This window comes from Cuculus canorus, chromosome 4 (genome assembly GCF_017976375.1).
Source record: "Cuculus canorus isolate bCucCan1 chromosome 4, bCucCan1.pri, whole genome shotgun sequence".
Classification (NCBI taxonomy): domain Eukaryota; kingdom Metazoa; phylum Chordata; class Aves; order Cuculiformes; family Cuculidae; genus Cuculus; species Cuculus canorus.
In genome coordinates, this window is record NC_071404.1 from 12,401,096 (window position 1) to 12,425,713 (window position 24,618).

Here is a 24,618-nt window from a genome sequence, read left to right on the forward strand (position 1 = left end):
TCTGGGCTTCTGGTCATGCTACCAGAGTTGAATCTTTACGGGGGAGTTAAATAAAGTTAGTCTCACCATTCAGTCTGTGCCTTTTATTCATTCAGGATGTTAAAGAACGTTTTAGTGCAACTCTGGGATCCTTGTCCACAGGCAGAATTTTGATCACGGCAATCTCTGTGACCAATTTAAAGCTTGCCTTATCAATAGCCATTCGGTTCTCAGCAACTCGCCGTCAGTTTGGACCAACTGATGAAGAAGAAATACCTGTTCTTGAATACCAAACACAGGTAAATACTTTGGAATTCACATCTGCAGACTTATATTTATATAATTAAAATCAGATTCAGAGTTACTGCAGATCAAAATAGCAACACTGAAGTTAGTGAAATTGAAATTGTCTATGTAATCTGAAATGCCATTATAGTGCAGCTGTGGAGATTCATTTCAATTCAGGATCTTATGGCACGATCAGGTTTTTGACATAAGTTCTTGAAATATCAAACCCCAAAATATTAATTTTTCTCTGAAGAACCTAGAAAGGTTTGTCTTCTAAATAGTAATCTTTTCAGAGAATTACTGTCTTCTGTGCACGCATGAAACTACTGTAAGTGTAGCAACTAGTATTTGTTTAAAACTGTCAGTACCTCTTTTGCCAGTGTGCTAATTTTCTCTTTTTTTAGCCTTTATTCTTTAAAAGTATAGGAATCAATGATATTCATTGTGGTGAAGTCTCAAGCTAGCACTGATTTTGAGAAGAATAAAAACAGTGTTTTTCTGCAGATTATACAAATGAAAAACACCTTTTGCTCTGAGAAAATAGAGTATGTAGGATAACTGGGAAACAGAAAACTCAAATCTGCTGAATGAGAAATGTTGCTGTGTAAGAAGTGCTAAAAACAAACTTGCAAAGCGGGTCGTTTTTTCCAGGTTTACACTTACTCTTGCAACTTGGAAAGATTTCATGAGTTTCTGCAAACTACCCAAAGCTGCCTTCTTTCCACCTCTTCTGAATAAGCCAAAGTCTTCTTCCCACTATTCTTTGAGTCTTTCGATTTTACTTAGTTTTGGCTTGAACCTCTCATTCCTTTCTTGCTGTACTATGAGAGTTTCCTTAAGCTTTTTCTCTTTTCCTTTATGGGTTCCATCTGAGCAGCATGGAGTGGCAAAGATGCTTTTTTTCTCTACTTCCCAGCCCTTTATTTTTGTTTTTCACAGAATGCAACCAGCACTATCTTGAATTCAGCAGTGAACAAGCAACTGAAACAGTAACACCCTCTGTCATGTCGGTACTTAAGAAACACATGAATCATGACTGGCCCCAGTGTGCCAGACATTATATAAAGACGGAGCAAAAATTTGTCATTAGTTCCCAAAGCTTTGGTGAACTTTTGCACTGGTTTTACAGAATGTGTATCACAAATTCATAAAATGCATGAACTAGAATAGCATGACGATAACTTCTGTGTGGAATATTTACACTTAATTTTCTAGATGTTTATTTTTAAGTTCTCCATAAAACAGTTCACCAATTTGAACACAGTAAAAGCAAATACACTGGTTCAATATTATAAGATAGTTACATATATATAGCTATAAAAGATATATATCAGTTTGTGTTCAAATTTATTTAATTTTTATTCTAGCAGTGGCGTCTTCTTCCTTATCTGGCGGCCTCATATGCCTTAGATTATTTCTCCAAATCTCTGTTTGAGAACTTCGTAGAATTTTATGCAGGCTTATTGACAAAGCAAAAGAGTCAGAGACAGGTGAGATATATACACATTTCTTCTCAGCGGGTTTGTTATTATAATAAACTGGAAATTGTTAAATGAAAGACTTACTTCGAAGTCTTAGGTCGTCTTTTTTTCAAGAATGCTGGACCAATGTCTCAGAAAAACAAGAGATACAAAGTAGTGATTAAAGTTCCATTCAGAAAAGCAGAGTGGTTAGTATTATATTGGTTTCTGTGGAGTTTAAGGTGATGTTTCCTTACATATTGTTTATGATAAATATATAATAATTTAAATTCAGCTAATAATTGTTGTAAGTGATACTACTTTATTAAATTATTCTATGCTTAACTCCTGCACAGACTCTGAGTCTAGCTTGAGTTTACAATTCATGTTCATTCATTAGGATAAATAGCTTTGGAGAAAAAAGTTAAGACTTTTGAGTCTTAATGCTGAATTTCTCATCTCCCATCAGACCATTGTAGTCACCTACATACTTGCTGCGTATTGCTCAGATCTCACTTAAAGACTCAGGCTTTTTTCAGCTAAAATAAAACTCCTGAAAGATATGCATGCTAGTGGAAGGGTAGTCTAATTTCTCCTCTTTGCACAAATTACTGAATAATCTGATTCAATTTTTAATCTGATGTTTTATCTCTGGAGGTCTCCAGTGCAATCACTAATCTCAGACAAAACATTGGGTATCAGAAAAAAAACTTGTGATAGAGAAAAATCTGATTGTTGACTACTTTAAGAGTGTAATCCTTAGGAATTACTTTTATTCTACAAGAGATCTTAAAAAAACCAAATAAACAAACCCTAACAAGAATACACCAGAAAGCCCAATGTCCAGTTTAGTCCCAACCCAGCCGATTTTGGCAGCTAAAACCTAGTAGTTGGTCTCCCGATTCCCCTCCCACCCCGACCTCACGTAAGGGAAATGAGGGGAAAAAGACTTGTGAGCTGGAAACTAAACTAAAACAGCTTTAATAAAATACTACTACTAATAATAATGAAATAATAAGAAAGTAATAAAATATATACAAATGTATCAAATCGGTCACCCACCCCTCAATGACTATATGTCACCACAAATGCTGCAGAACAGGCGCAAGGGAAAAGGTCCAAGGCTAGGAGGGAGCTGGGCCCAGGAACTGGATTCAGGAATGCATGGATCCAGGACCAGGGGCAAACATACGGACAAGGTCCTCAGTGGATGTCGGCCATCCCAGGAGAGAGGGAGACCTTCATGATCTCTCAGTTTTATACCAAGTATGATGTATATGGGATGGAATACTCTGTTGGTCAGTTTGGGGTAACCTGTCCTTTCTGCATACCAAGGCCCCACGTTATCACTTCTAGAGAGAAACGCTGTCTGAAAAACATGCAGTTAACTTTCAGAAAATGAAGTTACTTAGATGAGACTGAGCTGTAGTTATAAAACTGATTCTATTTTAGCTAAAACCATAGCACTCAACCAGGAAACTGCTATTAAACAATCTTCAGTAGTATCAACGCTCTGTCTCCAGAAATTGTCCGGACATTGAGAGGGGCACATAGCTTTCCTACTTTTTGCAGAATTGATGTTTGGAATATGAGTGAAAACTATGTAGGGAAGTAAATATTGCAGATATGCCCTTGCAGAATGGGGACAGAGGATTTGCTTGTGTTGCAGAGGGTACAGATGCTTTCTATGGACATGCTACTTTCAGCCACCTGCCTCTCCAACTTTGGGTGGCAAAAACTGGCAAGCAGTGACTTGTCCCATGCAATGCCTTGTCCGCTGACACATCTGAGCTAGGATTTACCCATGTGTCCATTACCTGGCACATATTTTTGATGTCCCATATAAGAAAGTTAGTGCCACAGGTTTTTAGGTTACGGCAGGGTATTTTAGTGGCAGCAAAAAAATACTCTGCCTTTAAATAGATCTCAGAGAGTTTCATGTATGTTTTGCAAGGTACTCTTGTCACAAACTTTGTGCCAAAGTTGTTACTTACTTGTAACTTGTTTTTCACAAAGGCTGATATGGGACGTGAGATTCATGCCTTATCTGCTGCCAGCAAACCACTGTCGTCTTGGACGGCTCAGCATGCAGCCCAAGAGTGCAGAGAAGCTTGTGGAGGACATGGTTACCTTGCTAGTAAGTTGCAGCGTACTGCATATGCTAGTCAGAAAGAGGATTGTTACATCGATGAGTTCTTTGGCTGTTGATGCATCATGGTGTCTGAATTTCAGCAATATGTTTAGAAAGGGGTTTTCCTTCATATCTGTGTTTTTAAAATTCATTTTATACCTGATACTACTTTAGAAAAGCTAAACCTGTGCAGCATGTGCACCAGCATTTGGACAGAATAAGACTGTACATGTGATTCAGTCTCAGTTCCAAAAATAAAGATGCAGACTGTATAGATGGAAATTCCCTATATAAGATAAATGCTACACTTTTAAAGTCTTTCCAGTATGTTCGTTCACAAGCTAAACAGTGAACTTTCAAGGTCATCTTATGGTAACAATGACTGTACATACAGGAACAGACAACTCCCTTACATTTTGTCACAGTATAATTATTTAATTGCTCCTAGCTTCCCTTAATACATTACAATATTAAATTGCGCGCTTGTTCTTATTAAGTGAATCGTCTGGGTGAAATCCGAAATGACAATGATCCAAACTGCACATATGAGGGAGATAACAACGTCTTGCTTCAGCAAACCAGCAACTACTTAATGAGCTGGATGAATTGCATAAGAGGTACGTTTTTGTTGTGGAATCGTATGATGGACCCAACAGTGTGTAGCTAATGGAATTAGAAGGTAATTTCATACTGAAAGCAGTTGGCAGTCATTTAATCATTTTGTAGAGCATATATAATGTGCTACAGACTCCATCGTATGATGCATTCGCAAGATAGAGATATTGCTGCAAGAAATATTCTTTCTTCTAAGTCTTGCAGAAGCTAGCTAGATGTTTTGCCATCTCTAATCATGGCAAGTAGTATCTTACTCCCCGAGAAGCACAGTTTAGTTCAATTGAACTACTCCTAAAGTTGGTTTAAGTCTGCTCATTGTACTTAAAACAGTTCATTTCACCTAACTTGGTAGCAATATCCATGAGTACATTTTTAGTTCTCTAGATAAATTATTTTATTTCAGTTTTCCAGCAGTGAGTTTCACCAGCATCTTACAGAACTGGAAGACTCAGCAATAGGAGTTGAATCTTATGAGGCTTAGAGGCAGTGATGTCAGGTTTTTCAGCACTCATCCATTAGTCCTCGTTTGGCTGGACTAGGCCACAGTAAAATAAATCTTACAGCCAAATTTAATTGCGTTTGGCCTACTAAGTGTACCACAGCTTTGTAATAGGCTTCTACTTCCAAAGTGTCTCATTTATCTTCTTGTAAATAATTTTTTATTTTCTTTGGTATTTCAGATAGAGCTCCTATTGAATCACCTTTTGGAACAATAAACTTTTTGCAAGACTACAATCATATCCTTGGCTGTAAATTCACAGCCATTAGTGTTGAAGGTTGCATGGACTCCTCAGGTAGTTTTTTGCTATTGTTAAACTGATTCTAAAATCTTAAATTTATTTCCAGAGGAAAGGATCCAGCAGTTAGAGATTCAACCTCTACTACTTATTAGATATTTGTCATATTACTATTTGGTGACTTTCTTAGTTATTATGTGGAATTCACTTTACTGAGAATATAGTTTGCATTTCAAAATATGTCCTGCTGTCCCCAGCCTCAATTTCATTTCTGTTTCTCTAAGATAGTATTTATGATCTAGGTGTTTTGCCACTGTATTTTTAAGTGAAACTGTTGAATGGGGCATTGATTGCCACTACCTTATATCACTAAAATATCTTATTTTTTAAACCCATGCAAGTGATTTAGAAATACGTTGAAAAGCCTTCAAGTGTGTCTGCTTTTGAAAGTTGTGTTTGGTTGCATAGAGAAAAATGAGTAATGGTGAAAGAAAATTCCCTGCAGTTTTCCTGGCTTATTCTGCTATAATCAAATCAAGTATGACACGAGATGCTAGGCCCACTTTTGTATCATTGTGAGCCAAGATTGGCCCTCGGAGGCAAAAATGAACAAAGTGGGTAGATAGAGAGAGAATGACAGAGCATTGAGCAAAAATGAATCTCTGAAGCTGAGAACATACTGTGGAAAGAAACTCCAGTCTTAATATATAAGGGTCAGTTGGGTTGATTCCTAGAACTGAGTAATCACTTAATTGCTCAAATAATTGCAAAAAAGTGCCTAGTAAGATAGTTTCATAATAGCTGTGGGGTAAAATACGAATATTTCAAAATACAAAGGCTTATAAGAACAAGACTAGTTCAAAACAACTACTTACTTTCTTCATTGTATGTCTCCAACTTGTGAAATCCAGTAGAACATAAACTGATACTTAAGCATGTTTTCTCCTTTCTTGTAATACCTACTGTACCAGACTATAGTTTTTAAAAATATCTGAATGTTTATTGTTGCTCCCTATTAGAAATTGAACTATTAATTTGTGCGCCTAAATAATATTCTACAATAAATCTGAAGTTAAGACACAGGCAAGCAGGATTCAGACAAGGACTTGATGCTGAAGTACTTTTTTCCTTAATAGTTCCAGGCTGCTATAAAAAATATAATGCAGTTATGTACAAAGCAGTTCATTCACATGCCACCTTCGCAATCTTAGAAGTCATGCACTTGACAGTACATAACATCATTTCACAATTACAAAGTGGTGTGTCCACACAACATTGACTGTCGTCTGTACTTCTGTTCTCAGAAGAGACTGAGTACCTTGTAGACCTAAGTCTTAATATGGGAAGAAAACAACAAGCTAAAAAATTTAATTGATTCAAAAAATATTTGTGTGTAAATCGAGCTGTGGATGTACTTTGTGTTTTAACTTAGGATCTGTTTGAACTAGTGTGTGGTCAGCATGTTATGTCTTCACTGTACAATCGCAGCTTATTATACCCCGCTGTCATTTTCTGCAGCTACAGTAACGCACAAAGTGATGTGTTAATGGGTTGATTAATTAACACTTCAACTTTCTATCTTGGGTAATAAAATCCGAGACTGTAGTAGAATCTGCATGTGACTTCTTGCATTATAAATGTGAATGTTAAGAATTTGGGGGTTCTCTTTTTCTCAGTTCCTTTAGCAGCATATAAGTGGCTGGTTTGCTACCTGCTCCAAGAAAGTGACCTAAAGCTGAGCAAGGAGAAGCAGTCTGGGCGAAGCGATTTTGAGGCAAAAAACAACTGTCAGGTAATACCTACTCAGCTTGCTTTATTTTATTTAATTACTTTCATTGAAGTTTATCAGGTCCTGTTAGTTTTATCTTCTTAAGTCACTAATTACAATGTCAAACATAGAGCAGCAAGTCATATAACTAATAGAATGAACATTTACGTTGTATTGAACGTGCTATCAGAAGGACAGTTACCATCAGCAGATATCTTCCAGGATATATTTTGCTTCAGAAAAGTTGCAGGCATGTGTTGAATGATGTCTGTGATTTTGATAGCACAACTTCTGAAGACTAAATCTACTACTATTAAATCTACTGCAGCATCTGATTATTACATCTCCATCTGCTCTTGTGGCCAAATACATACTGTAGGAAGGAATCTTGCTCTGGCAGGTAGGTAAACTACATAAGCTAATGGGTCTTTTCCATCTCTAATTTCTATAGTGCGAAGTACTCATGAAAGATACCAGACTGACAGTATTGGAACTTGAAAAGGAAACATTGACAATGTACATATAGCAGATCGATCCACTCTCACCAGTGAGTTTTAACAGTTAGGAGTGGCTTAACTCCAGATTTCAATGTATATCCCCAACCTCCCCAGATTCTTCCATTACCTCCATAAGAAAATCTGGCTCGCATCCAAGGAAAGAACACTTGTCATTTGTCACTGAGGAGAGAGATCTGTTTCCTGGGGATGGTGTTACTACCTTATGTGCAATGCTCATTCTGAAACATTAGGAAGGAATATTCAGCATTGAACCTAGGAAGAGCCAGCCTGCCTTTAACAAGGGATGGTTTGTGTGAAACCACTGGTGAAGTGGGGGAAATCTTTCTTGGTTTTGCCCAAGAAGTGGTTTATTAGAGAAACTCTTCAGAGTCACTTTCGAGTGGGAGTTGCAAGAAATTCAATTCTGACTGCCAGTCAGTTGGACAGCTCTCACTACCAGGGCCAGTGTTGGAGAGAATAGTTTGCTCAGAAGTATGAAGCATCTCTTTTCTTTTATGTTCTTTTATGTGTTATAAAATTTAAAAATACTTAGGCACACAACTTTTGAGATAGGCATTGATATACCTTAGGTCCTTAGGTTTTCTTTTCTTCCTACTATTCATCTTGAGGACAGCGGGATTTTTTTAGTTTAAATGGCATACCTCAAAAATATCTGAAAATTATTTACAAGCTGTGCTTTAAAGACATGTACATATTTAATTTAAAACTTTCTGGGCATAAAGAAGCACTTTTCTGACAGCTCAGTGTTTGTCTAGTATATAATATTTTTTCTTGCTATGGGAAATCTGGAAGAGTTTCCTAGCCTTTATCTAGGCTGTCTTGGTTTGGGGATAGCATGGTAGAAACAGTATAGAAGTGCAAGCAAAGATAAAGAAGAAGGTAGAATTACAGGGGAGAAGAATAGCGAGTTAATGCTTGTTTGGGAATTTGGGACATTTCATTCTGGTTGGGAGATTGACGCTCATATCTAAAAATTGCGTCTACAGAGAATAATTCTACAGAGAATAGATGTGTGATTTGCAGTTCGAACTTGTATCTGAGTTTGGACACAAGTATGCCACTGAACAGCTATTGAGAGAGACAGCAATCTTTAGAATATGCCTTTTTAAAATACAATGGATTTAAATGCAAGGATGATGAAAGTATTCAAAAGAAAAAAAAAAAGAAAACTAGTCAACTAATTCTAAATTGAAAAACAAAACCCAATGGAACAAATGGACTAAAAGCAAACACCAGTTTACAGCATTGCAACAAATTAGACACAACAGCAATGGTTTCATATTCCCCTTCTGCTCACTGGCTAGACTATTTTCAGTCAGCTGTCTGTTTCATGGAGGACATAGTCCATGATACAGCAATGGTAAGTATGTAAAAGTAGAGAAGTGTTCCTATGCAAGTACAATCTTTTAAGGTTTCATTTTTCTTCTCTCTGATGTAGCTACTCGATCCCATAGAGTCTGGGTGCAACTGGCTAATTATCCTGGTAATAGGCATACAATCTGCACTCTCTCTGAATTGGTATAAAAGATAACCCCATCTGGAATACAGTGGAAAATTAAGATCTTATTTCTAAGAGGCATTTTGTTAGGCATTTTATAACTAGCCTTTGCAAAGACATTGTAGATACAGTTTTCTACTAGAGTTTCTTCTTAGACTCTCTTTAATCTCATGGTGGATCAGCAAAACTAAATCAACAAATCTTCAATGGTGATGCTGTTTTGTACCAGCTTGGTTTCTGGTGTGTGTTTACTCTGTATCCTTTTTTTCTCTTTCCGAAGGTGTACTACTGTCAATCATTAGCCATTGCTTTTATTGAACAAGCAGTCTTACAAAGATATCATGACTACACTCATGATCCCAGTATACCATCTACTCTGCAGCCAGTGCTTAAGAATCTCAGTGCCCTGTATGGACTCTGGTCTTTAAGTAAACATCTGGCTGTGCTCTACCAAGGTGAGATCAGCTCCCTGAATATACTATGCGTGTTACTTTGTAAAAGTCCTACCTTAAAGATTAGAAATTTGTTTTCCCATATTGTATCTGGGCAGGGAATCCTAATTAGGATTTAGATTAGAGCATTTTCTTATTGCCTGTATAACATAAAGCAACCATGCTGGGCAAAATTTTCAGAAGCAGGAACGTGGAGCTACAAATTAACACAAAAGACTCTCTTTTAAATCAGATTTGATGTTAGTTTGTTTTAGTGTGGTCCAGTGCTTGAGGGAGAGGATGTGAGAATGGCACTATAGAATGTTAGTGTAAAAGTCTCAAAATGTCTTAGCTTGTCAGTTTCACAGTGAACTCGTTAATGAAAGACAGTCAATGCAATTACACAGGAGAATCTGTTTAGGGTCTTTGATATTGAACTGGTAAACTCCTTTGTAAAAGGATTTTATAAGTGTAATCATAACTGGTATAAGCTTCTTTGTGAATGACTTTGCAGGTGGCTATGCTTCAGGTGAACGAGCTGGTAGATTTATTCAGAATGCTATTCTGGAGCTCTGCTTCAAGGTAAACCTTTGGTAATCTATGTTGAGATTAAATGATAATACAAATACCAAAAAAGGCATATCAGTTATTCTATAATTCGAAGGGTAAATTAGCAGGACATCACATTAATACTTCCTGAATAACATTCTGTAAAGTTTAGTAACTCATTGATGTTGAATCCAGTCCTAGTATATTTGCAAAAAAAAAAAAAAAGAGAACCAATATACTTTAGAATATAACACTCCACCATTTGTCACCCGGCAGTCTTCACTGGAAAGCCAATGAAATACTGCAATACAGTTCTATTTGTTTCATTATTGTGTTGGCTCGCGGTTTTTTCTATACACAAAAGCTTTTCAAACCGTATTATATTCTTCTCAGGTAAGTAAAATTTCAATGAAGAATCTGGAAGTTACATTTTTAAAGTTATAAAAATACATGGTTTTATGTGTGTAAAGAGTACCAGCTTGGTCAAAATATATTTAAAACCCCTAAGCGAAGGAGGAAATAATTTAAAATACAGTATCTTTTTGGTAATTACACTGGAAGAAACAAAAGCAAAATAAATCTAGATTCCTTATTGTGGGCTACTCTTCGGTTACTTTTGTAGTAATTGGTACTTTATGCAAATAAATCTATATATTGCTTTGTAGTTTGCAGGTAGCCATAAACAACTAAGAAGTTGTGTCTTTTGTTTTTAAATAGTTGAAAGACGACGCGGTTGCCCTGGTTGATGTCTTTGCTCCTCCTGACTTCATTCTCAACTCTCCCATTGGTAAAGCTAGTGGAGAGGTAAGAAAACGCATTCTAAAATTTCTAAGTTTGAACACTAAGAAGGATAGTGCCTGTAAATATCCATAACATAGTCAAGACAATCATAGAATCATAGAATCATAGAATAATTAGCGTTGGAAGGAACCTTAAAGATCATCATAATTCACAGTTACGAAAGAACAGAATGACACTTTTCGGTGGAAAATAACATATTTAAATGGTTATCAGCAGAATATGGTGGTTTGCCTATGCTGGAGATGGGCTTCAATAAGAAACTCATACAGTATTGTCTAGTTTGGTGTTGTGGGCATCCGTGCCACTGAAAAAAAACTTACCATCTCCTCAGAATCCTTAAGGAATCATGTGTCTTTAATATATTGGTTTTAATATATAGCTTAATACCCTGGAGAGAGGTGGTAAAGTGTATTTCTTCTCTGCCTGGGATTTTTGCTTCCTTTATTGGTAATGACATCACACTCAATTCCTGTGATGAGCATATAAATGATGTACAAATTCTTTCTTTCTTTTAATTCTTTATAAAATAGTTATTTTAGTAAAAGGAAGGAAAATTTAAAGCTTGTTCTAATTACAGATTATATCAGAAATTGCAAAACTCTTTGAGAATTCTTTCTGTCATTCTAATGTATGACAGAGTTTCTTATACTAACTAGTAGAGATGCTGCCCGGTTGTGTAGAGGTGGGCTCACGAAGGCCAAGGCACAGCTGGAGCTGAACTTGGCAAGGGAAGCAAAGACTAACAAGAAGGGCTTCTACAGGGATGTCAATCAGAAAAGGAAGATTAAAGAAAGCACACATCAACTGATGGATGAAAATGGTGACTTCATATCAAAAGACAAGGAGAAGGCTGAGGTACTTAACTTTATTGCCTCAGTCTTCACTGACAACCGCTCTCCTCTCCCCTCCTGAATCAATGCACAACAAGAAGGGATAGCCTCTCCCACTGTAGGGAAAGGTCAGGTTTGTGACCGCCTGTGGAACCTGAACATATATAAGTTTATGGGACCTGATGAGATGCATCCCAGAGCCCTGAGGGAATTGGCTGATGTCGTTGCCAAGCCACTCTCCATGATATTTGAAAAGTCATGGCAGTCAGGAGAAGTCCCTGGTGACTGAAAGAAGGTCAACATTGTCCCCATTTTTAAAAAAGATAGAAAGGACGACCCTGAGAACTACCGACCTGTCAGCCTCACCTCTGTGCCTGGCAGGATCATGGAACAGATCCTCCTAGAAGTTATGCTGAAGCACATGGAGGACAGGGCGGTGATTCAAGACAGCCAGCATGGCTTCACCAGGGGCAAGTCCTGTCTGGCCAACCTAGTGGCTTTCTGTGATGGGGTAACCACAGCAGTGGACATGGAAAAACCAGCGGTTGTGATCTATTTGGACTTCTGTAAAGCCTCTGACACTGTCCCCCACAACATCCTTCTCCCTGAATTGGAGAGATACGGATTTGATGGGTGGACTGTTCAGTGCATAAGGGGTTGATTGGGTGGTCTTATTCAGAGAGTAGTGGTCAAGGGCTTGATGGAGATATGTGACAAATGGTGTCCCTACTGACCAGTCCTGTTTAATATCTTCATCAATGATATAGACAATGAGATTGGGTGCACTCTCAGCAAGTTTGGAGATGACACCAAGCTGAGTGGTGCAGTTGCCACACCGGAAGGATGGGATGTCATCCAGAGGGACCTAGAAAAGCTGGAGAACTGGGCCTGTGTGAATCTCATGAGGTTCAACAAGGCCAAGTGCAAGGTCCAACACCAGTGTTGGGGCACTTTACAATTTCAATACAGGGTGGGGAATGATGTCATTGAGAGCAGCCCTGCAGAGAAGGACTTGGAGGTGCTGGTTGTTGAAAACTTTGACATGAGCCGGCAATGCGCACTCGCAGCCCAGAAGACCAACCGCATCCTGGGCTGCATCAAAAGGCGCGTGGCCAGCAGGTCGAGGGAGATGATTCTCCCCCTTTGCTCCGCTTTCGTGAGACCCCACCTGGAGTATTGTGTCCAGTTCTGGAATCCCCAACATAGGAAGAATATGGAACTGTTTGAATGGGTGCAGAGGAAGGCTACAAAGATGATCAGAGGAATGGAGTACCCCTGCTGTGAGTACAGACTGAGAGAGCTGGGGTTGTTCAGCCTGGAGAAGAAAAGGCTTCAGGGAGACCTTATAGCGGCCTTCCAGTAACTGAAGGGGGCCTACAGGAAAGCTGAGGAGGGACCTTATACAAAGTCTTGTAGTGATAGGACAAAGGCGCATGAGTATAAGCTGGAGAGGTGCAGATTTAGCCTAGACATCAGGAAGAAGTTCTTCACTTTGAGTGTGGTGACACACTGGAACAGGTTGCCCAGGGAAGTTGTGGATGCCCCGTTGCTGCAGGTGTTCAAAGCCAGGTTGGATGGGGCCTTGAGCAGCCTGTTCTAGTAAGAGGTGTCCCTGCCCATGGCAATGAGGTTGGAATTAGATGATCTTTCAGGTCTTTTCCAACCCAAACCATTCTATGGTTCAGGATTTCCTACAGTAATTCATGGTCCTTCCCTTCTTTTTTTTCTTGTCATATTTAGAGAGCTGTATTCCATTCCAAAGTCTCAGCAAACCAAAATTCTTGCTTACTGGCTAACCCTACTCAGTGGAGCCAAGCTGTGGGATAACTTACGTAGATACTGGTGTCACAGTGTGGTAGTTTGGGTTAGTGTGGATAGACCCTGTAGGGAATCACTGGAGTCTGTCCAGGCAGCCAAGAATTTTGACGGGATTGCTGAGTCAAGTGTACCGAATGCTTTTAATTATCCCTTGTCTGTGTCTTCTGGTCTAAAGTTGTCAATCGTTCCCATGGTAATAAAGCAATACAAAAGCACCCCAGATGTTTCTAACCTGACTCTGACCTAACAGAGTGATTACTTTGGTAACAGAGTTTCTACAAATAAAGGAAGGAGACTAGCTCTACAAATCCAGCCACCTCAACAAGAGAACTGTAATCATCACTGAAAACTTTGTTTCTGTTTCTGTTGCTTTTTGAGGATTAAATTAATGAAAGAGGTTGTGGCAGGGAAGCTCAGTGAGAAGGAACGTTATCTCTAAGAATTAAAGAACTATTTATATTAGCCAAAAGCCATTTTCACCCATTGTTCTGTCTCTAACAGAAGCTATGAGCAGATGCTATAGGCAGGAATATAAAATATGGTGCAAGTACACAGTGATCTGTTGATAGAATACTATCTCCTTGCTGTCACTGGGCTGGGGATTTCTTATCAGCAGCCAATAAAGTTGTTGTTTAAGGGATTTGACTCTAGTTCCTCTTTGGCTAGCTCTTAGCTGACACAACTAGAGTAGCCACAGAGGATTATTAGCAGTCAGAGTTAATATTGGAGTCTAGTATTATTACTATAATATGTGAGTAAACACTACTGACTTCACTGTGTCCTAAATATTTGGTAAGGTTTTTGTAAATTCATTGGGTCATATTGAGAGAATAATTTCAAGTAATGTAAAGTAATCTAAATCCATGTTCTGCACAATTCAGGGAGGTTTTCTGAAGTGCCTCTAAGTCTGTGGTTTTCAATTTGTGTAAGTATTTTCAACTGAAATTTGAAAAAGGCTGCCAATTCCTCACTGAAAGAAAATACTTAATAAAGCTCCTTGTCTCTTGGCTGCCTATATTTAATTATTCATTGCTGTCTTTGCAGCTTCTAAAAAACAATGCGAACATTTTGGTAAAAATTACAATATGGTAAAGAATAGATTATCCAAGCATACCAAGAAAATGAATTTAATTCAGGGTAACCTGTGTTGTACTGCAGTGGAGTTTCTTGCACCGCAAACCACAGGTCCTAATCAGAGAGGAAGAAAAGTTTCCAAATTCATTATGGGCAGCTTTAAGCACTGAATAATTCAGATTCACTTTAAAAGCAGCTTTGATAGTGTGGGCAACATTTACCCATAGCTTTGGCAATCTCATCAAGTATGTGAAGTTATCACCACATTTATTTAAAGATTAATTAAAAATTGTTAGACAATATTAAATCGTGGAGTGCAATAAATAGTTAACACTGGCCTATGTAATCAAGGTAAAATGTATTTAATATTGAATGTATTATATTTCAATATTCATTTAAATCATCACAAATATATGGGGCAAGGCATCTTTTCCGGTAGAGGAAAGGCTTCTTACTTTACATAGCTGACTGCTTTTATACCTTTTTGATATGGAATTACGTTGTACTTTAACTTACTGCTTAAAATATGGCCTTCCTTTCCTCATCTTTCTATAATGTCATTTAAAGTTTTAAGCTTCAGTTAATTATGAATTGCCATATATTGCTAAAATTGTAATTTTGCAGAATTCACTTCCCATGTACTTTTTTTAATCATTCCACATAAAATTGTTAATTGATGAAGGTGATCACCATAAGCAATGAGACACTGGAACATGTTGCTCAGGGGGGTTGTGGCCGCCCCATTCCTGGAGATGTTCAAGGCCAGGTTGGATGGGGCCTTGGGCAGCCTGATCTGGTGAGATGTCCCTGCCTGTGGCAGGGGAGTTGGAACTAGATGATCTTTAAGGTCCCTTCCAACCAAACTGTTCTATGATTCTATGATGAATTAATGATCTGCTTATGACAGAGGAATTTCTTATGCTCAGATCAAGTAGTTCACATCTGGGAAAGAAGTTATGTTACTTTACAGAAATGTGTTGAAATAGAAGTAACACCAGAGATGAACAACTGCTTTCAGACATAATCATCAGCTTTGGACAGAACAAAGCCTGGCTTAGTATAACCCTGTTTCCATTTTTCTACCTGTAAGAGAAAGCTACCTGTCAAGTTGAAAACAAGAAATTAGAAAGGTTACTGGTTTCCTGTTCTTGTGCCAAAGATGGCCTAAATGATTTACATTTCATATAAATTTGATGTTTATAGTACTTTGAAATTTTGTGCTTTATCTGTTTATTCTTGCCTGTACTTAATTATTCACATTTGTTATCTAGAAATTCAATCACAATCCCATTTCAACCAATAAGTTAGATAATTTGTCTTGCAGAAGTTTGCTTTATGAACTTAGTATGATTTATTAGTATGAACTAATCCTTCTTTCATTTTTATTTTGCAGTTATATAAAAATATGTGGGCAGAGGTCCTTCAAGGCAGCAAAGCTCTGAACAGGCCTTCCTGGTGGGCAGAATTTTGTGTTAATAAACCTGTTATAGGCAGGCTGAGGTCAAGAATGTAAAACAAATAACTTTTAAGAGGCTGGACAGGTCTGAGATGGACACCGTATTTCAGACATCGGGAGGAAATGAGACCGTATGTCAAACACTGAAAATTAAAGAGATTTTCATAGAGAAGTGCCAAGTTTTAAAATAACTTTAAAATGAAGTCCAGCTTGGTCTCATCAACTGTTATAATAATGAGAGGAGCTAGAGCAATACATCTGCACACTATTCATATTTACTCAATTAAATACAGAAAAATTAAGATTCATTATGATCACTGCTTTGCAAAGTTTCTATAAATGTTCCAATCAGTCTCTTGATTTTACTGTCATATCAAAGCAATGAAATAATTAAAACCCATTTCCCACCAGAGATTATGAATAAGCTGAACGAAAGCAAAATAAAAGAGAATTCAGAGAAAAAAGAAAACAAGACATCAAAAACACCAACAGTGATAAACCTGTGTTAAGGGATGCGAATCATTTCTGATGCCTCTTTCAAATTTGTGAAGCTATTCTGATTTACCTCATATATGCCTATGTTAAACTACTTGATTGCACTTCCAGCGCGGGAGAGGTCTGGGATTTTAGCTAATCTGTCTTTTAATTGTGTATAACTCTTTAGATAAAATCAATTGAAAACAACTCATTTGTACATCTTTTTTTAAAAAAAATGTATGGTAATGCAAACTTGTAAGTCTTATATGTGTTCTTTGTTGATTATACAGTTTTCGGTACTGCAGAACCAGTGTCAAGCCTGGGATATATCAACACACATAGAAACTGGATCTATGTTTTAGGTCAGAATATACTCGATGAATTATTATAAATATGAGCTTGTAAAAACAAATGACAGTCGTAGTCATTATCGAACATAGAATCATAGAATGATTTAGGTTGGAAGGGATCTTAAAGATCAGCTAGTTCCAACCCCCCTGCCATGGGCAGGAACACTTTCCACTAGAGCAGGTTGCCCAAAGCCCCATCCAGCCTGACCTTGAACACTTCCAGGCATGGGGCCTCCATGACTTCTCTGGGGAACGTGTTCCAGTGCCTCACACCCTTACAGTAAAAAATTTCTTCCTGATATCTAAATCTCCTCTCAGCATAAAACCATTATTCCTCATGTTATCACTGCGCTCCTTGAAAAAGAGCCCCTCCTCATCTTTCTTTTAAGGCCCCCTTTAAGTACTGGAAAGCTGCTGTAATGTCTCCCTGGAGCCTTCTCTTCTCCAGGCTGAAAAGTCGAACTCTCTCAGCCTGTTCCTCGTGTGGGAGGTGCTCCAGCCCTCTGACGATCTTCGTGGCCCTCCTCTGGACTTGCTATGACAAATCCATGACCTTCCTGTGCTGAAGCCCTAGAACTGAACAAGGTACTTCAGGTGAGATCTCACGAGAGCAGAATTGAGGGGTAGAATCACCTCCCTCGACCTGCACATTTATTTTGATGCAGCCGAGGATATGATTGGCTTTCTGGGCTACAAGTGTGCATTGCTTTCTCATGTTGAGCTTCTCATCTCCCAGCACTCCAAAGTCCTTCTCTTCAAGGCTACTCTCAATCCATTCTTCCCTCAGCCTGTATTTTGCTTGGGATTGCCCAGACCCAGGTGCAAGAGCTTGCACTTGGCATTGTACAGAATAGGATATTTATCAGCTATATTAACTACCAAATATTTTGATTCACAAATGGAAGAGAGTAACAAAGCTTTGAAAATTCAGAATATTCTGTGGTTTAGTTATGCTGTGAAAAGCAAATTCATTTTTTCATTTATTGTACATATGATCAAAAGTACTGTTGAAGCAGAATTGCTGTTGCCCTTGATATCGTAAGCAGTCCTATCAAGCCAAAGAGATTATTTCATGTTAGAAAATTGAGTATTACTGATGACTCATTGGGGATGAATTATAGTTTGGGCTATTAGATAAGTATGATTTCAATATTTGAGTGTTGAATTCTACTTGAGCAGAATCTGGCCCTTGTCCTTGGGGGGGTTTATCATTTTGTCTGTTGTTACAGTGTCAGTATATGGAAGTTTGTAGATCTTTACAGGCTGCCACAATGTGACCAAGTAGTTCTGTAAAGGCTTGGACTCCATGCAAATCTGACAGAGCTCAGGAAACATTTCATAGCTGGAGAATGTATTGAAAGGCCAGTGTGAAGATTTTTCAGAGTATGGCTACTAAACAGATTTTTTTTTTTTTAAATTTTGATTGTGTTTTTAAGAGCACTTTATTGGCAAATCTGGGGACTCCGAGTGCATAAGAATGCAAGTACAAGGCTGACAGTCGAGACAGAAGCTTTGTTAACTATGATCATAGTTAGAGAACATTCAGAAAGCATCTCCCCCTCTGCTCTCCTGTTCTCAGCTGAGTGCAGAGTCCCAACCTGTATACAGTTTCAGAAAAAACAAAAGAAAGAAGTAAGGAAGAAGAAGAATTTCCCTGTTAACAAAGCCAGGTATCCTTCCCTGGAGGCACAGACTCCTTAGGAATTTTGCTGACTGTGGCAGTTCTAAGGAATCAAACAGTAAATAACATGACAGTATCAAGAGATGACTTTTAGTGGATCCGGTATTAGTGGCACAGCCCATCTTAGCTTAGCTTAGAAGTCGGAAGTTGGAAATAATCAGCTTTTAGTTGAAAGGAATGTTCTTTTACTAAAGATAACTTCTTAGCCAGAACTCCATCTTAAATCATATTTTTAGCACCACAAATTCCATTGCCAATTAAAGATAATCACCCTCAACACACTTATGTAAAAAAACCCCAACAAGCAAACAAATAAAAACTGCCAAATGCCAAGCCTGTTGTTTATAGCCCCATTGGAAAAAATGGATATAAACTGTCTTGTTAACTCTTACCTGTAGGGTTTTTTTCTGAACTTTGTTTTCTTTGCCAGAGATAATCAGGATTGCCAGTGTTTCTTCTACCCTCTGTCCTTTCTGTGTTTCTAATGGAAGTACCATAATTCAGGACATCCCAATAGAAGCTCTTTGTTTAGCTACAAAAGTGTAGGAAACAGTCAACAATTTAGCCTTCTCTGCTGAAAAAAAAAAAACCAAAAAAAAAACCCAAACCCAAACCAGTATAAAGCATTTATTTATTTATTTATTTATTTTGTTTGAACTGTTTTGCCTCTGTTAATAATGTCCAATAGGATGCATCGTGCCATGGAAAAGAAGATAGATCAATACAGCTAAATACCTATCACTAGATATAATATAATGGATCATGGAGTCTCATGATTATCTTCATTTATTTTCTGTATTAATAGAGAATCCAATAAGTGTGTCCTGCTTGCATTCGTGCAGACCCGAACGAATCAAGTAGAGCATATTGTCCTCAATACCCGATGTGAACACAAGGATCTCTGGCAGTGAGTGGAGCAAAATGGGAAAAGATGCAGACACCAGTAGCATTTATCTGTCACACCACATCCTGTACTATTAATTGATCAGAAGCATTATTTCACTTTCTTACACACATGCAATTTCACTGTCATCTCTGAGCTCTTCGTAATTGATACAGTCTTTTCCTACTGCCTTCCTCACAGGTGGGAACCAGAGCTGCATATAAATCTTGCTTATAAATTTTAAGTCTGTTTATGAGCCTTTTATAGACCAGAAGAAAAAAACCCAAAGTCGTTTGGCCTGTAGCTTAACCCACTTTCATCCAAAAAAAAAACCATGAGAAATCTTCTGTGTCACAGTAGAACAGAACCGAAGACCTAGTGTGCCCCAAAGATACCCACCAAACACATGACAGGATAAACAGGCACCTCTGTAGAAGTCTATCCCTAAGCTGTTTCCACTAATCTTCTTTATTATGACGATTTAGTCAGCAACTCAGAACTAAGTTGGGTCCCTCCGTGCTGATAAGGACAGTACAAACTGGCAGGGAAATGTGCTGTTTGTTCTGAAACGCTTCAAACTTTGACTACAGCAAGCACTGCGAAGACTGCATCAGCAAGAACAGGATTACAGGCAGACAAAATGGGATATTCAGTAAAATGTCACATTTATGGACACTAATATGAACTGTCACACAGCTTGCACTAAGCTTAAAGCTTCATGGGATCCTCGGATCCCTGCACAGTTAGTGGCAGGAGTTAGAGACTTGAGCACCAAAGCTGAAACAAGTAGAAGCAAAGTAGGAGTGCCCTGAGGCCTTGCAGGTTTACTCTGTAACACCTCACATCTCCGCACCCGCAGCCCTGAAGCAGTGGTGGCTGCTCATCAAGACCATTCACAAGCTAAATGCAGGTGCTCAGCAGCTGTTGAGCTAGAAAAGGTTATGTCCATTTACTCTCACACCCAGTTACAAAGCCACAGTGCAGCAAAGAGTCATCATAGAATCATTATACAGTGGTTTCAATCAGAAGGGACCTTCAAGATCATTAGTTCCAACCCCCTCTGCCATGGGCAGGGACACCTTCCACTAGATCAGGTTGCTCAAAGCCTCACCCAGCCTGGTCTTCAACACCTCCAGGGATGAGCCATCCATGACTATGGGCAGACTCCTTCCATGGGCAAGAGACACCCTGTGCACAATATTATCAAAACTCTAGTAGTTTCTGCATGAATATCTGCATAATCATTCTTTAATCAGTTATGACTGTGATTTTCTGACTTGTATGTTAAACCAGACTTGTCAAATTATCAAAACATCCTTTCTCTGTGAAGTCAACAATGAGCCAAAGAATCTAGGTGTCTTCTACGTCCAGCTTCTCAGAGCAGCAGAAATTATAAGTGTGAACTTGCAGAGCTGCAACATGGAGGAAGAAAGATGTCATGGAATTTGGCATCAAATTATCTACTAAATCATAAGGCAATAATTTAACAACTACCACAAGATGTCATTGTTCTATGCAGTTTGTTCCTCTTTACGGGACATTAAATAAAAGAGATCTCTGGCAGAACAGAAAAGTCATTTCCCTCACTGTTCAAATGACAAATAAAGTTGGATATGTCATTCTAACTTCATTGGGGAGCTGGGTCAAAGGCTATCAAATAGCTTCATTCCAAAACAATTTGGCCATAGGAATCTTTGCTTTCAAGCTGACACATGAAGGCAGCTAAATCTCTCAGCAGAAATTTGAATTTAAGTAGGCCCAAAAGAACCCCAACCTGCTGCTTCCCACGTGCTCATGGCTTGTCTCCTAGACAGTGGCACTTTTCATCTTTGTGACTTTGTCAAACTTGCCAAAGTTATTTCAAGCTGGTTTCCTCTGCGATCTGGTATTTCTGCTGATGTGACCCACTTAAAGCAAAAAAGCTCTTAAAGAAAAAAAGCCCAAATTGTTCATGTGCATTAGGACACTGAATGCAGAGATCTCCCTTGTTGATGGGGCAAGATAAATACATGAATACTTCACATCTCCTTTTGTAGGAGCAAAGGTGTCTGGGAAAGGGTTTAAGGTGCCAGATGGAAGCCCTTCCATCTTTACAGGTGCGTTTCTGTAGATATCTGAATTTCCCAGATGTGCTTGTTTCTGCAGAGATAGGTAGACTCATACGCTGCCATTTCTGACTGAAAGCCTCTTCCCCACTGTAATAAACATTTTCTAGTGCATCTGCAGGGTTGCAAGTTTCTCATCTGTTTGCCTTTCTTCATGTATTTTCTTTACTGACTTAATGTGTTTTCAAACCAGAGTGGTGATTTAATACAAGCACGTGCTACCAACATGGCTGATCTCTCTCTCAGATGCAACCATATGGACATCACGGAGACCTCTGTTTCCTCTTGTGGCACTGTACCTCCGTGGGCCGCGGCAATGTTTTGTTATTCCAGTTCTCATTAGCCTGAGATCAGAGTAAGGCTCCGGACCATTTTATTTTGGTTCACTGGCCTAAGGAGCACCATAAGCAAAGGGGAGCTCACTGCATGAGACATCCATGTGATAGCATAATCGGAGACAGACAGATCCAGCCAAGGAAAGGTCAGCTGTGATCACAGCAGGCTGCCCACTTCACTGTCAGTGGGAACAGAAGCATAAAGCTTCACTCTCCTATAAGCAAGTCAGGTCTAAGGTTCATAAAATACAAGCAGAGCATTTCACTTTGTTTACTTTCAGGGCTGGAAAGAGAGATGAATGCAGTTTTTGCTGACAGCAACAGTTCTCTTGACTACCTTGCCTTTCTTCCCCAAGTTTTTGTGCTCTGGTTGCCTTTGTTCAGCATTCCCACAGCGTGAATCTCTCTTGAATAAATGCACTTTCCATTAGGAGTTTCTCCACTGTGTTTGTTAAAGAATAGACCAGCAAGTGTGTAGCTAGAACAATTCCCACTGGATTTTCTGAAGGTAATTCACACTTTTTTTATGTTTTTGTTTGGGAACTATGATCAACAGTAGTATCCAGCATCTGCTGATATTTGCAGAAGACTCCAAGGACACAGTGTCAGTGGGCAATAGCCCCCCTTCACCTGCCTTTGTTCCTCCATCCTCCTGCAGAGTACCCTCTCCAACTCATCTCACTTGCTTGTTATCTTTCCTGTACTCATTGCTTTGCTAAAATTTCATTTTTGCCCAATTAGAAAATATCTATTGTTATTTCACCTTTTATTCAAAGAATATTTACAAATTGTAAGTTCCTTGATAGAGAAAGCACCTCAATTCATAATGATAATTTTGTTTAGAAGGGCAGTTTTTTGCAATGTATGTGCCATGGAGAGGTAACCAAGAATAAATTGGAAGATAGCATGTGGAAAGACCAACACGAAGCTCTAGTCTGGTCAAACCTCTGACTGTGCTAGAGACGTGCCTACTGATTTCAACAGGTTATCTGTGGGCCTGGGCACCTCCTGAAGCATACAGAGAAAAACAGCTCTACTGCTGGGATCCTGTGTAGTCTTCTTGGACTTCAGTAAAGCCTTTGACACAGTTTCTCACAGTCTTCTGCTTCAGAAACTGTCAGGCTCTGGCCTGGACAGGAGCACACTCTCCTGGGTTGAAAACTGGTTGGATGGCCGAGCCCAGAGAGTGGTGGTAAATGGAGTTAACTCCAGCTGGAGTCCAGTTATGAACGGTGTTCCCCAGGGCTCGGTACTGGGTCCAGCCCTGTTCAATGTCTTTATCAATGACCTGGATGGAGACATTGAGTGCACCCTCAGCAAGTTTGCAGATGACACTAAGCTGGGTGGAAGTGTGGATCTGCTGGAGGGTAGGGAGGCTCTGAAAAGGGATCTGAGCAGGCTGGAACGCTGGGCTGAGACCAATGGCATGAGGTTTAACAAGGCCAAATGCCGGGTCCTGCACTTGGGGCACAACAACCCTGTGCAGTGCTACAGACTAGGAGAAGTCTGGCTGGAAAGCTGCCTGGAGGAGAAGGACCTGGGGGTGTTGGTTGACAGGCAACTGAACATGAGCCAGCAGTGTGCTCAGGTGGCCAAGGAGGCCAATGACATCTTGGCTTGTATCAGAAACAGTGTGACCAGCAGGTCCAGGGAGGTTATTCTCCCTCTGTACTCAGCACTGGTGAGACCGCACCTTGAGTACTGTGTTCAGTTCTGGGCCCCTCACCACAAGAAGGATGTTGAGGCTCTGGAGTGTGTCCAGAGAAGAGCAACGAAGCTGGTGAGGGGGCTGGAGGACAAGTCTTACGAGGAGCAGCTGAGAGAGCTGGGGTTGTTTAGCCTGGAGAAGAGGAGGCTGAGGGGAGAGCTTATTGCTCTCTACAACTACCTGAAAGGAGGTTGTGGAAAGGAGGGAGCTGGGCTCTTCTCCCAAGTGACAGGGGATAGGACAAGGGGGAATGGCCTGAAGCTCCGCCAGGGGAGGTTCAGGCTGGACATTAGGAAAAAAATTTTCACAGAAAGGGTCATTGGTCACTGGCAGAGGCTGCCCAGGGAGGAGTCACCTTCCCTGGAGGTGTTTAAGGGACGGGTGGATGAGGTGCTGAGGGGCATGATTTAGGGATTTTTAGGAATGGTTGGACTCGATGATCTAGTGGGTTCCTTCCGACCTAGTGATTCTATGATTCTATATACTACACACTGGCCCCCCCAACCTCCACGAGATTTTTGCAGCAGTCCATACATTAGCAATGAAAACCATTACCTGAGAACAAAGCTTCTTTAACAGTGTGATACATTAGTTTTGTAAAATGGAAGAGTCAAACCAGGAATCTATAGAGAGACATCGTTCCCTATTTTTTTAATAGATGCAACATGCAATGTATACATTTACGTCTAAGAGTTAGTTACTGTCACCTGACCCTGTGAGTAAGAATCAGTGTTCTATCTATAAGTAAAAAACACTTTAAGTGGAGTAGGAACTCTCAGACTGACAAGATCTCAGGAAGCCCTCAGCAGAGAAATCATTGTGTGATTTTTAGGGATGTTATTAAGGACAATCCTAGTCCAGGCACTGCATATTATTTTCCTCAGTGAGCTGGAAGTAATTGTAAAATCTCTTCTACTAAAATGTGCAGAATCGGTGGACTGGTAAATAAAGGGGGAAACAGACTTGACATACAACATAATCTGAAATGCTTAATAAATTCAAACCAGCCTGGGTTTGCTGACCCAAGTATGCAAAAACTCCTTCAAAAAGATAGGGACAGAGAGATTTTGTCATTCTAAGTCAGATAGAGCTGAGACAAGGTGTTCGCTTTCCTCTCCGCATTGGG

The 24,618-nt window shown here is 39.3% G+C and overlaps 1 protein-coding gene across 5 annotated transcripts in view; it reads left to right on the top strand.

Annotated features, from left to right (window-relative positions):
* The window catches only part of ACOX3 (acyl-CoA oxidase 3, pristanoyl), a 51,982-nt gene that overhangs the window by 21,660 nt on the left and 5,704 nt on the right, over positions 1-24,618 (top strand). The window contains exons 9-18 of one of the 5 annotated variants that reach the window (XM_054065510.1): positions 96-278; positions 1,638-1,757; positions 3,744-3,864; positions 4,356-4,475; positions 5,154-5,267; positions 6,887-7,002; positions 9,275-9,449; positions 9,940-10,007; positions 10,692-10,778; positions 15,891-16,840. In XM_054065510.1, coding sequence (XP_053921485.1) covers positions 96-278; positions 1,638-1,757; positions 3,744-3,864; positions 4,356-4,475; positions 5,154-5,267; positions 6,887-7,002; positions 9,275-9,449; positions 9,940-10,007; positions 10,692-10,778; positions 15,891-16,010 — 1,224 coding nt within the window. In that variant the 3' untranslated portion in view covers positions 16,011-16,840. Of the gene's footprint in view, positions 1-95; positions 279-1,634; positions 1,758-3,743; positions 3,865-4,355; positions 4,476-5,153; positions 5,268-6,886; positions 7,003-9,274; positions 9,450-9,939; positions 10,008-10,691; positions 10,779-15,890; positions 16,842-24,618 lie in introns of those variants that run through there. The other 4 variants (XM_054065509.1, XM_009564622.2, XM_054065511.1 and 1 more) reach the window with 4 other exon arrangements.